A 13,354-nucleotide genomic window follows, 5' to 3' on the forward strand; every position below is an offset into this window, starting at 1 on the left:
AAGCTTACTTGAAAACTAAATCTGCTATTCATCAAAGAACACAATACAATCAGAACACAATATAAAATAAGGTACACATACAAAATAATCCTGATTTTAAAAACTTAAAACAAGTTTGGAGAAGACAGCATTAGATCAGTGATATACTGAAGAACTCTTTAGAAAACACCGTATTTAAATTATTAAACACTGATTTTTTTTCAAAATAATATCTATTTTAATTTTTTACTTCAATTTATTTTACAAATGACAGAAAATCATTTTCAAAGAATGCTAAGTGCAATTTTAATATAAATTAGAAGAGAATAAGAATAGTCAATTATTAATATTTACTTTTATGTCATAAATATTACATGAAAAAGCAAAGTACCCAAAACACAGTAAAAAATGTTTTGGGTATTTCTGGAAAAATAAGTGCAATATAATGCTAATGCTAATAGCTTCTTAAAATATAAAGTCTGTTTTCTACAGAGACCAAAGATTCCCCTGGAGGTGGGGGGGGGGGGGGGTAGACGATGGCATGTCCTTTGGAGCTGAAAGGCTATCCACATGAACTGAATTACTACTCTTGGCAAGTACCTCCGGACACTTGTAATGTGACCTCATGTAAATTCAGACCACATTTTGCATGCAAACCACTGGTAATAGTAAGTTTAATCAGGAGCTAGCTAAGAAGAAAAGAAAACTAATATCCTTAATAATCATAGTAGTTAACATGAAATTTCCCAAATGAAAAGCACAAAAAATAAAGGCATTTAATGTGTTGTAGCAAATAAAAGACGAATAAGGGCTGCAAGAAATGTTACATTTTCCTCTCCTTTTTCAACCCTTAGATATCCATTCTCAACAAAATTTTATTCTTCAGTGGTTTATAAACTTAGAAAAAAGTAAAGCACATTTTAAGCAAATAAATATACTGGAATATTCCATTAGCATTAAAAGCTTATTTTAACCAAGAATTAAATCACAGTGTGGGTAACATCTTAGCTATAATTCTCACTCAACATATATATTTTAAATTCATATTTTAAATTATTTTATTAGTAGTAATAACTGCTCATCTTAATAACATGGAAATATCAATACTTAAAACAGGAGATTATAAAATAAAATGTAAGTACAACCCAGAACTCTGCAGCTTAAAAGATTTCTTAGGATTGCCTTCTGCATTGCCACAAACACAGCCTACAGGAGTGTGCTAATTCTACAGGGATCAGCTCCATTGTCCAAAAGATGCATTAGGCCTGTAGAAGAGAACCCAGCTTTGGAGAGTGCTATACCACACAATCTCCCTCAGTAGCATTAACTATATTTATTTCTCTTCATCAGAAGTCTGCTACTGCTATGGGATGCCCTGCTAATGGGTGAAAGTAGAATATAAATCATGTTGAATTTGACTAGTAAAGAACAATGATAGATTATTTTTAGAAACTTTTAAGATATCCATTTTCTTGTGTCCTTAAAACCAAGGTTTTATATACATCCATGGAACAAGTAATGACCTACAATGATAGTTGATGGTTTTATAAGATAATTTCAAAGTAGAATATTAACTCGCCCCACCTGAATTGCAAAAAGAGAAATTACTCATCTGCTCTTTAAAAATATTTTTGTGAAAAGCTATCTTTCAGCTTAAGAGAAAATAATACAGTTGGAGCTTTAAAAAAACAAACAAACAAATATACATTTCTGAGTCACTTCTATAAGGTATATCTAATCAACCATTGAAATATTTAAATGCACTTTGAATTATTTTTAAAATCAACTTAGAAATCAAACTGAGAGACATGCTTTTAATTGCTTTGCTGAAACACGAAAAGAAAGTGCACAGCATAGAGAGCTTGAATTTCTCACTCTTCCTTTCAATCAATATCTGAGGCAAAGTTTCCTCTCTAGGGCCTTTAATGGCAGGAATTCCTGGAGCCAGCAAATGAGTAATGTTAAACCTATGATTAGATGATGAGGCCATCAAAGACACTAGACCCTAATGCTACACTCCTCTTTATTTCTCTGAACTGCAGTGAAAACCAGAGCTAAGGAAAAAGGAATTTAAAGCTATTTTTTCATAAAAGCATTTTTTTTAATGTGCATCATTAAGATCCTAAAAGGTCCAGATAGATCTCTCAGAATGTCTCTTGAACTCAGGACTTGGGTATTAGGTAACACTTTTCAAATGCCTTGAAGATGAACTCCTGCTGTTTTCTTTAATGTCTTATTAAAATTCTTGCTGGCTGAAAAGGGGGAAATGGGCCTAATGATTTCCCTATGAACATATTCTTGAAGAAAGTAAACCTGAAGACTGAAAATCAATCGGTAAGTTTTTGGTTTATTTTTGCTGATGTTTTATAGGATCTACTGAAGCCATATTGTTTTTTTTATTTGCGAGTTAGCTTTTAAGCAAACCTCAGGTCAGTAACTAGAAACTGTTTAAATGTATTTTTCTTTCTGCTGAGGAAACTAGGAATAAATATAATAATATTTATTACAAAACGTTAGTAGCTTCTTTTCTCATTCTCATATTTTATTTATACTTAAATAAAAATCAGCATCACAAACATACTTGAAAGAGCTGGTGAGAAGACCATTAGGTACCCAATTTAGTTATCAGAAAAATATAAGATATATATGCTTAATTTTATTATAATTGCTAGGAAGAAACAATATCCAACAATTACTATTCTATTTTTAATTCTGATTACTAAAGAAAAGGATAAGTAGATTTCTAGAATTTACACTGAAATATACAAATTCCAGTGAAGAAAAAAGAAAGCAGAAGGGTATCATATCAAAGACAACCCACTGAAGAGCTGTATTTATACTATGGCTACTGCAATAAAAAAACGACTTAATTCTCATTATCTCTAATCTAACAGAAGAAATCATGTAATTAATAATAAAAATTAAAAGGATAAATTCTATTGTATCATCTTTAAAAGATGGAGTATAAAAAGATAAATAACAAATTTTGTATAATATATACAGAGATAAAAAGATAGGGAACAATAGCAGGATAGGAAGGGTGGGAAAGAAAAAGAAAGCTACAGAGAAGAAGGGGGAGGGAGACTAAATCAATATATACGTGGTAAGATCATCTACATATAAGTATATCTCAATATAAATTACTTTATTTAACTATGGGATGATAGATGAAAATTTAAAATATATAAACATATACATATATATGCATAATCATTCTACTGTTAGAAACATTCAAAAAAATCAAATAAATGAGATTTCGTACCTGAGAACAAAGCAGCATAACAAGCTCAACCACAGAAGTACTGGACTTCATACAAACAAGGCCTATAATAAAGGGTTAAAACAAAATGAAATTACAATGATAGACACATTATCAATTCCAAGTTAATTCATGATAAAATTTTAACTTTAGAACTCCTAAATATACACTTTATTGAATTTATTAGGGTGACATTGGTTAATAAAATTACTTAGGTTACAGGTATACAATTCAACAATACATCATTTGTATACTGTATTGTGTGTTTATTATCCACATTCAAGTCTCGTTCCTTTATCATTGACATGTTTTATAGCATTAATTTTTAAAAATTCAGGTATTCACGATATGAAAAATACTAAAAATTGTCTTCATGCTTTGGTTATTTATTTGGTGAAGGCATTTCTTATATTTAAATAAGGTGGTTATCAAAATTGATGAAGTAGTTAGACCTACTTTCATTACAATGACAGTTATATGATTCTTTCCTGAAGCACAGAACAATAATCATTGAAGATGTACCTAAATTTTCTTCCAAAAGGAAAAGTTGAAATAATTTGCAAATAGGTAATTTTGCATTGGTTGCCAGTTGTTAAATGATTTTAATATATTAAAAAGAAAAGTTCACACAATTAACATATTACACAACACATAAAATCTTCCAGTGTTCTGCTTCCAAAGTCTCTGAACAGATATCGGGGGGAATTAAATATTTTTGAAATAATGGCTACTATTCATTGATCACTTACTATGTGCTGGGCACTATGTGTTAAGTGCCTTAGGTGTATAGTCTCATTTAATTTTCATTTAAATTTTGTTATATACTATTTTTATTCTCATTGTATAGGCAAGAAAATATTATTCCAATAAACATTAAGTAATCATACATACTTTTCCCAATAATAATTATAACTGCTATAACATGTCACAAAGCAGATCATGATTGGTACTTTTTAAAAGTGCCAACATAGAGAAAGATTAACCAAGAAGTAATAAACTTTGGATGAGAGTATACTAATAATGATGTTTCTTTTTATATGAGGACAAATGTAATCATTAAAAGCTTTTTACAGTAAGAAATGCCATCGTTTTACATTAGTGGTAGCTAACTGGAGACTTGAAGCAAAACCAGTCATTTTTGTCTTCTTAAGGTGATTTCAATAAACAGTTTCAACTGCTTTCTAGACACTAGCATGTATACTGTTGTAGGGCATGATAAGTACCTTTTTTTGCCCACTCTGCTAATGACCCTACCCTTATTGTACAGATAGAACAAGCTGTAAAAAGGCAGTAGTATTCCATCTTATCAGATCTTTGGGCAGACAGTTAACTAATGAAATAAGAGGCAGATGTGAGAAGCTTCTTAAGAATGAGCTTCTTAAATGTGAGAAGCTCGTTTAAGAGACAATTGGTATAACTGCTCAGCAAATCTCATGCTAGGGAGATAAAGAGGCAGAAAGAAGCTAAATGGGACATTTATTATCTGTTGGCCACTCAACTATTTGAAATTCTTACACAGATAAACTAAGTAAAAGGCCAAAGGACCATGCATACCAAGATTATCATAATTAAGATGTATACTCTATTTGAATTTAGATTTAAACTGTAAGGTATATAAAAGGATGATTAGACTACAAGGCTATTTGAAGTGGCTATATAAAGAATCATTCACCACATATTATGTGCATTAAGAGTTTTTAAATACATAACAACTTGAAGTAAAACTTAGGAAAAACATGCAGTTAGATTCATTTCTCACAGACTAATATTTTAAATGAACAGTCAAAAGAAAACCTCCATGTAACAAAATAATCATAATCTTTAAAAGTACTAGCATAAGAAAAATATAAACAAATGCTCAATCAATACTTTGTTCCAAGAAAATTACAACAAATGGATAGAAAAATTTCAGATTATAAGTAGTACTCTCAATATTTTGAAAAAGGCCACTGTGATTCCAACTCCACAGACACTCATGCCTTTACTAAACTAATACCTTGTCTAATTAGTTTTAAACAATATGAATTAATGGATTCTCTTTAAAAGAAAAACAAAACACTAACCTTGACAATGAGAACACAGTAGAGGCAATTTTGGAAGACTTACCAACCTCCAAAAATTATATAATCACTTTAGTTGCAACTATTTCTAAGTATTAACAAAAGTATTATTAAAACAAACAGGTAAACTCCAATTTTTATAGTGATATTGAAAATAAAGAGTCTGATAACACTCTGTCCTTGTATAGTTTCTAAGTAAAAACAAACCCATGTTTAAAAATTTAAGATGTTATTATAAAAATGGTTTTGTATAACTTTAGTCATAAGCTCAAATAGCCAAATTTCCTAATGATGCTATAAAAACTCTGGCTATAAATGGATAAAGCGTATATCTTATAAGTGTGTGTCTTAAACAGGTTGAGTTTTTCCTTTTTTGGTTCTGTCAGGATTTCATAATCAAATTCACTTCTTTGATATTTCCCCATCTGTGCAAAGTATAATGTTGTACTCTGGAATTTACAATAATGAACAAGGCATCATCTACACCTTCCACGTGTTCCATACATTAATCCAATCTCTAGATTATCCAACATTTACATTGAGCCTTATTATTTACAATCACTTCTATATACACTATCTCATTCAATTCTCTTTTTAAAAAATATATTTTATTGATTTTTTTACAGTGAGGAAGGGAGAGGGATAGAGAGCTAGAAACATCGATGAGAGAGAAACATCGATCAGTTGCCTCCTGCACACAGAGTGTACAACGTGTTAGAATAACAGGAAGATCCAAGAGCAACTCTGGGGAATTTATAAGGAATGTGACATTTGAATTGGATGATATTGAGCTTTTCTGAATAAAAGAAAGAAAAAAGGGAAAGGCGACTGAGGTGAAAGAAAAATGTTAGAGGTATAAAGAAACATGAAATAGCTAGTAAAATCAAGTTGGAATGTTATGTTGGGGAGTGCAGATGTGAGAGAGTGAGCTTAAATGAAGACAGAGAGCTAGACAGAAGCAGAGCCGTAATTGGCATATTTTTTCCTATTGGCAACAGAAAACCAGTGAAGATTTCAAGCAGGGGGAAGATAGAATCTAGTCCATTTTGTAAAGATCTCTTTCTCTCAGTGATATAGGAAGAAACCTGAACTGCAAAGTCAAGTTAAGATAGTGAAGGCCTGTGCTGAAGGTAGTGGCAATTCAGATTTGAAATACATTTTACTTTGAGACAATAAAATATTTTTTACAGAATATGAGCTTAAAGGGTAGTAGAGTAAAGGAGCAATCGAAGTGTGAGTGATGATACCTTTAACTGAGACAAGGAAACAAATGAAGGAGCAGGTTGGAAGAAAGAAAGTGCCAAATTTAAATATGATCAAAATCAGAAATATTGATAGGCAAAAAATTAATTTTGGGATTATGATTTATTCTCTTTAAAAATTCTTTATTGTTTAAAGTATTACATGTCTCCTGTTTCCCCCATTGTGACCTCTCCACAGCCACCCTAGCTCCCAGCATATGCCCTTACCCCTTTACTGACTGTGTCCATTGGTTATGCTTATATACATGTATACAAGTTCTTTGGCCCATCTCTTACCCTCTTCCTTGGCTTTCCTCTGAAGTTTATTTGTCTATTCAGTGCTTCTCTGTCTCGGAATCTATTTTCGTTTATAAGTTTATGCTGTTCATTATATTTCATATATGAGTGAGATTATGTGCTATTTATCTTTCTTCAACTGGCTTTTATTTCACTTAGCATAATGCTTTCCATGTCCATCTATGCTGTTGCAAATAGTAAGAGTTCCTTCTTTTTTTTTTTTTTTTACAGCAGTGTAGTATTCCATTGTGTAGATATAACTTGGTTTTTTAATCTATTCAAGATGGTGTGGCTTCTATGGTAGCACACACACACACAAGTGACTGCAGTGGTAGTAGGGGCTCTCTTAGGTCTACCAGCCCCTGAAAGTTCTGCAAGATCTAATTGTCACACACACCCCACATCTACACACTCCCATTTCGCTCACACTCACACTCTCTTTCTCACTGCTGTCCTGCCATCCACCTTCTTCTTACATATGATTTATTCTTTTGTTATCTCTGACAAACCAGATATAAATAAGTCATATAAATAACTCAGTATTGAAAAATATAATTGTAACATTTTTTAAGAGTCCCACTAGTATATTTAAAATACTTATTGTACCAGTACAGTTTTAAGATCTAGTTTTTCTATTTCTCCTCATAGTAAAATACATTACTTTATTTTCCATCAAATAGACATGACAAGTCTGATCATCTGGATTTTAAAAATCAAGTCCTTCCTGGACTATTAAGTTTTTAAATTCCTAATAATCTAATTTTTTAAATCTCCAAATTAGCAGAGACTAATGGCACTGAAATAGTTTCATTTTAGTAATAAATAATGAAAAGAACCATAGACATTGAAAGGAATTTTGCGGGCTCAATATGTTTCATTTGCTTTAGTCTCAGTAAAGTATAGCTGATAATTGGTTTGAAATTATCTGTTCTATGTATTTTTTACATTGTTATAAAGTGTATATTTTTTAAGGCTTCTGCATTCTAGCAATTTCTTGTTTTTTAATATTCTTTTGCTTTTCAAATTTGGAACATGAAATTTATTTTATTTCATCATTGTGATATGTTCCTGTCTAGAAAAAACTTAGTTTCAGTATTATTTTTTAGGAGATCTGAACTTAAAACTTAAAATTAGCATACCAAGTAATTAATTTGGCTTTCTAATTTAAAAACCAAAAAAACAATTACCCCTCCCCCCAAAAAACCCACAATATTAAACATCATTTAAAATAATTTAAGATATGTAGTATAACTAACTACTCTTTCGACTCAACATTTTAAGATTGGCCTTATGCTCTTTTAGAGATTTTATTTTAATTTAAAACTGCATTACAAATGCAAACAGTAGCAAAGTTACCTTAAAGCAACTAAAATATTTACCTAAAATAACATTATGTTCAGTTACTAAGAAAAGCCTTTTTAATCATAATTAAACCATTATAGTTTATTTTTATATTTAGATTCTAAATTAAACTGAAAAAATACACTCAAAATCCCATTAAAAACAGTAAATCCATTCATTCATTGATTTACTTTATTTCAGTAAAAACTAAGTTATGGCAATTTTATAGAAATTTTACTATCTTTAAAATAGGCAAAAAACTGTAGTCTCTGGATATATTATATATATCCAATCAGCAAACATTTTCTGTAAAGACACAGACAGATAAAATATTTTAGCTTTGAGCAGATATAGTCTCTGTCATAGCTATTCAACCCTGCTATTTTAGGGCCAAAGAAATCATAGGCAATGAATAATCATATGAGCTTTGCTGTCTTCAATAAAACTACTGACTCATTCCAAGGCATATGTGTACCTGTGTGTGGGTGTGTATGTGTGTACGAGAGAGAAAACATATACACAAACACATATATCTATAGATTTTTAAAACTGGAGGGGAAATTATTTTAGATTTATATCTATGATATTTTATATTCCAAACCCCAAAAATCTCTGAAAAAAGCTTTTTTGTCATTGGAAACCCAATTATCAGCAAAATTTTACTTAATGTGATGCTATTAAAATCTTTATTCCACTTAGTATAAATATCTCTATGTATTACTGGAAACAGATCATTGTTTTATTAATGAGATATCCCAAACCCCCTTGAAGATGCTATGAAGTATACATATAGGTATTTATTATCTGTCTTAAATTCCCAAATATCTGAATTACAGGCACAACTGGCCCTAAGGTTTTGAAGAAGGCATTACAGGCATTTATTAAAATAAATGTGACTCAGATTTCTAAAAGTCAGAAATTAGTAATACTCCTAAGTATGAAATATTCTGAAAGATTAATAAAGAGCTGAAACAGGTTTGGCTCAGTGGAAAGAGTGTCGGCCTGCGGATTGAAGGGTCCCAGGTTCGATTCTGGTCAAGGGCATATACCTTGATTGCGGGCACATCCCAGTGGGCGGTGTGCAGAAGGCAGCTGATTGATGTTTCTCTCTCTCTCGTAGATGTTTCTAATTCTCTATCCCTCTCCCTTCCTCTCTGTAAAAAATCAATAAAATATATTTTAAAAGATTAATAAATAAATTAATATCACTAATATTCATTATAATTTATTATTGTCATTTTCCTGATGGAAATTCCATATATTTTAAAAGAAATAAAAATCTATTTTGTATGTAAATGTTTGGCTAAGTGTTTTTAAAGTGTAAACTTAGGACATTTAAGTAGCTCAGAAATAGGATTAATTGAAACTGCAGTTATGTAATACCCCAATAATCATTTTGACCAATTTATTGAAATTGTTTCTCTAAATTGTTTCTTTTTTCAACCATTGTGTTGATACAGCCTAGGAATCTTATTGACTTGGATATTTTGTTCTTTCTTTATAATTTTGCTTCTGCTAACATTTTTTTGTGTTGTGGTAGAGTTGAAATTCCTAAAATAAAATTTTCACAGAATGACAGATTATAAAATAAAATAAAAAAATAAAATAAAGTAAAATAAAATGAAGCTATAGTGATAGTTCCTACACATATATTTACTGGTGATATGCCTTAATAAAAGATGGACTGAAAAGATAGTCTCATGGCATTGATACCTATTACGTGTGAAACAATGCTGCTCCTTTGATACATGCTTTAGAAATCAAGTTTGTACAAGTACATCAAAAACATCATGTCAAGGGAAATATTCAGGCACATTCTTGAGTCCAATGTCACTTTCTTCATGTCACCCTGTGACTTTAACATCTGTTTGCACATTCTATTGAAATACCGTTTTTCATTTACACATACTAAAAAATAGGTTACAATTTCCAAATCACTTAGAATTATTGAAGTTTTGAGTTGGCTGACTCTTGAGAGACATGTTCATTTAAATAACTTATGTAAGGAACTATAAGTAAACCTGAGAGATGACAGTATTTGATTTCAAGTAGCTAACAGTCTAATTACAAAGATAATATATTAATGAAAAAAGTGTAGTGGTATTACACTGAAAAAAATTACAATAAAACTCTATGCCTCAAAATAAAATAATAATTTCTGAAGTTTTTATTAAATACTCTTGTTCATAATATTAGTCTCAAGTTTCCACTACAGAAATGAGTATCTTGCCTTTTTCTTCACTTCTGATTTAATCACAACAAAAATAAATAAGGGTGAAATCAGGAATATAAGAGACATTTTCACTATCATAAATCATATGGATCCCTCAACTGTCTTTGGGTTATATTTTATTTTTAAACCAACTCCTATATCACTTCTCTGCATCAACTTTCTTCTGCTCTCAGAATGCCTTTTGAAATTCCAAAGAGACTCAATCAAATTCTAAAACTACCAAACTATGTCGGCTCAAATTTTAACATAATCCATGAAAGACTCCGGTCCATTCTTTTTGAGAATAATATATTTGTTTTAGCTATGTATTTCACTTTTAAAAAATACTAATAATCAAAAGAATAAAAAACACTCAGATAGATAGTCAACAAATTACATTGTTACAGTTGAGTGAAAATGGTACACTAATGCCTTTATATTAAAAATAACTTATATTCTATAAAATATAGGATTCACTTTTTAAACACTGTTATGTTTATGTATAAGTGTATAATTTGGCCCTGGTGTTGTGGCTCAGTGATTGAGCATCGACCCATGAATCAGGAGGCTATGGTTTGATTGCTGGGCAGGGCACATGCCTGAGTAGCAGGCTTGGTCCCATGCAGGAGACATGCAGGAAGCAGATGATCCATGATTCTCTCTCATCATTGATGTTTCTATCTCTATCTCTCTTTCCCTTTCCCTCTCTTTCTTCTCTGAAGTCAATTAGAACATAGAAAATAAATAAATAAATAAATAAATAAATAAATAAATATCCCTTGTATAGTTATAGCTCCAAACAAGCCAAATTCTGGTTTTCATTTGTATCCTAAAATAAATACATATAATACCGTATTTTTCGGACCATAAGACGCACCGGACCATAAGACGCACCAGTTTTTAGAGAAGGGAAATGAAGAAAAAAAGATTCTGAAACAAATAGTGTCCTAAAATATTTTATGTGCATTAAAACCCAACATCACAGTCATAAACACATGTAATCAACCCTGGAAAGTAAACAGCAGCATTTAGAACCATTTTAGAGCCGGGCAAGTACACAGAGACCACACAGAGCCGGGCAAGTAAAAAAACTTTTTTTTTAAAGTATATGTGTAGGCTATATTTGGACCATAAGATGCAGGGACTTTTTCCCCCCACTTCTGGGGGGAAAAAAGTGCGTCTTATGGTCCGAAAAATACGGTATATTTAATTCATCAAATTAAAATAAATTTAAAGTTGCTTTGGCAGTAATATGTACCTCTAAGTTCTTTATCTTTTGGATTCAGGAAATCATTGGCTCATTTCCCTTCAATATTTAAATTAAATGCAAAATATAGGTATTATGTATTACTTTTCTTGATCATGCACTCATAAAGTCAAAGGTAAAAAAAACTATAATATAATTGATAAAATAAAATTATTTTATAATTGTGATAAAGGCACAGAGCATGAAAGTTTCAGATTTAGGTAGAATCAAATAGAGGTCAAACAGGTGAACCCCAGTTATCTTCAAGAGCTGATTAACTTTATCCAATAATTATACACAGAGGTTGTTGAAGTACTGTGAAAAATATATATTAGAACTTCACAAAGTTCCTTATTTGTGATTAAAACAAATTATTGAATTTGACCCAAGCTGAATTTTATTTACTGAATTCTCCATTTAAGGTAAAGTATTAAATAGAGATGAGTAATTAGTCTAGATTTATTCATTCTTAGAAAGGAAATAGGAGGTCCTTGAAACTTTAAAGTTCCTTAAATTTTGCAACATTGAAGATATTCTCATAAATCAAAGAAATTATAATAAACATATTATTTTATACAAAAAATTGTTGAAAATACATGGTATGGCTTATATGAACATGAAAGTATAGGTCACTGCATTAACAAGTTTATTTAGCCTACGTTCTATATCCAACTCAAACCTACCTGCATTGAGAGCGATATTTTGGAGTTAAATTTTATGGTTAGATACCAGCATCGATTTAATAATGATACAGTAAATAATTCATGTGAATTGTTTTGAAATAAAAAAACACATTTCAAGCATAAAATATTAATCTTATTTATAGATTAAAAGCAATGGTGCTTTTATTTCTTCTATTCCTTCTTGCAAAAATAGATCTATTACAAAAAGTAACAGTTATCTTTTGAAGTAGTATGAACTGGGAAATCTTAAAAAAAAAAAATGGAATGAAATAAATGGCCATAAAAAATGTTTGTCAAAAAGTGAATAGGAATGAAAGACATTCAATGATTCAGTTCCAAAAACAGTACTGCATACTTACTACATGGCATACACAATTATGAAATAGATATGCCCCATGTCCTAGAGAAGCCTGCATTCTAATGGAGAATACAGGCAGATAAAAGGATCATTTTAATGTGATGAGACCAAGTGTAATCTCAGAACTGTTATAGAATGTTGACTTGATAAGTAAGATAAACAGTGTCATTAGAGAAATTCCATTGTAAATACAAGAAAATGGTGGAATTGAGAAATAACAATAGGAAATATTTACCTTGAAGTAATGATCAGTTATTAATTTCTTGGGGAAAATGAGTTAGAGATCAATCCAAGTTCAACTATCACAAATGGCATTATTCAATTTGTAAAACAGAATCTGTCTAACTTGATATAAACAACTACTTTGGACAGCCCCACGTTTTCTCTATCAAAACAAATGTAAAAAACAAAAAACACTTAATGTGAGAATATTTTCTAGTGTAAATGTTGCAATATACAGTTGTTGAAATTACATGTATCTTTTCAATTAATTAATTTTAAAGTCAAAATAATAAGCTTAATCATTGATTGGATTTAGCATAATTAGATGAACACTATTGAGTACATTGACAGCATGGATGATAACATGCATGTCCTGTGAATAGGTCTTATTTCCACATGAAGAAGAAAATAATCTTGTAACAGCAAGACTCAGTATCATGAGTCTAAACTGTAGTT

General features: G+C 30.5%; 1 protein-coding gene across 6 annotated transcripts in view; it reads right to left on the reverse strand.

The window, feature by feature from the left end:
- Window positions 1–13,354, reverse strand: part of NBEA (neurobeachin) — a 798,235-nt gene that overhangs the window by 421,629 nt on the left and 363,252 nt on the right. For all 6 annotated transcript variants that reach the window (XM_036455167.2, XM_036455161.2, XM_036455163.2 and 3 more), the window contains one exon: window positions 3,242–3,303. In XM_036455167.2, the coding sequence (XP_036311060.1) occupies window positions 3,242–3,303 (62 nt within the window). The remainder of the gene's footprint in view (window positions 1–3,241; window positions 3,304–13,354) is intronic.

The sequence above is a fragment of the Pipistrellus kuhlii genome, unplaced genomic scaffold (genome assembly GCF_014108245.1).
Source record: "Pipistrellus kuhlii isolate mPipKuh1 unplaced genomic scaffold, mPipKuh1.p scaffold_m20_p_3, whole genome shotgun sequence".
Taxonomy (NCBI): Eukaryota; Metazoa; Chordata; class Mammalia; order Chiroptera; family Vespertilionidae; genus Pipistrellus; species Pipistrellus kuhlii.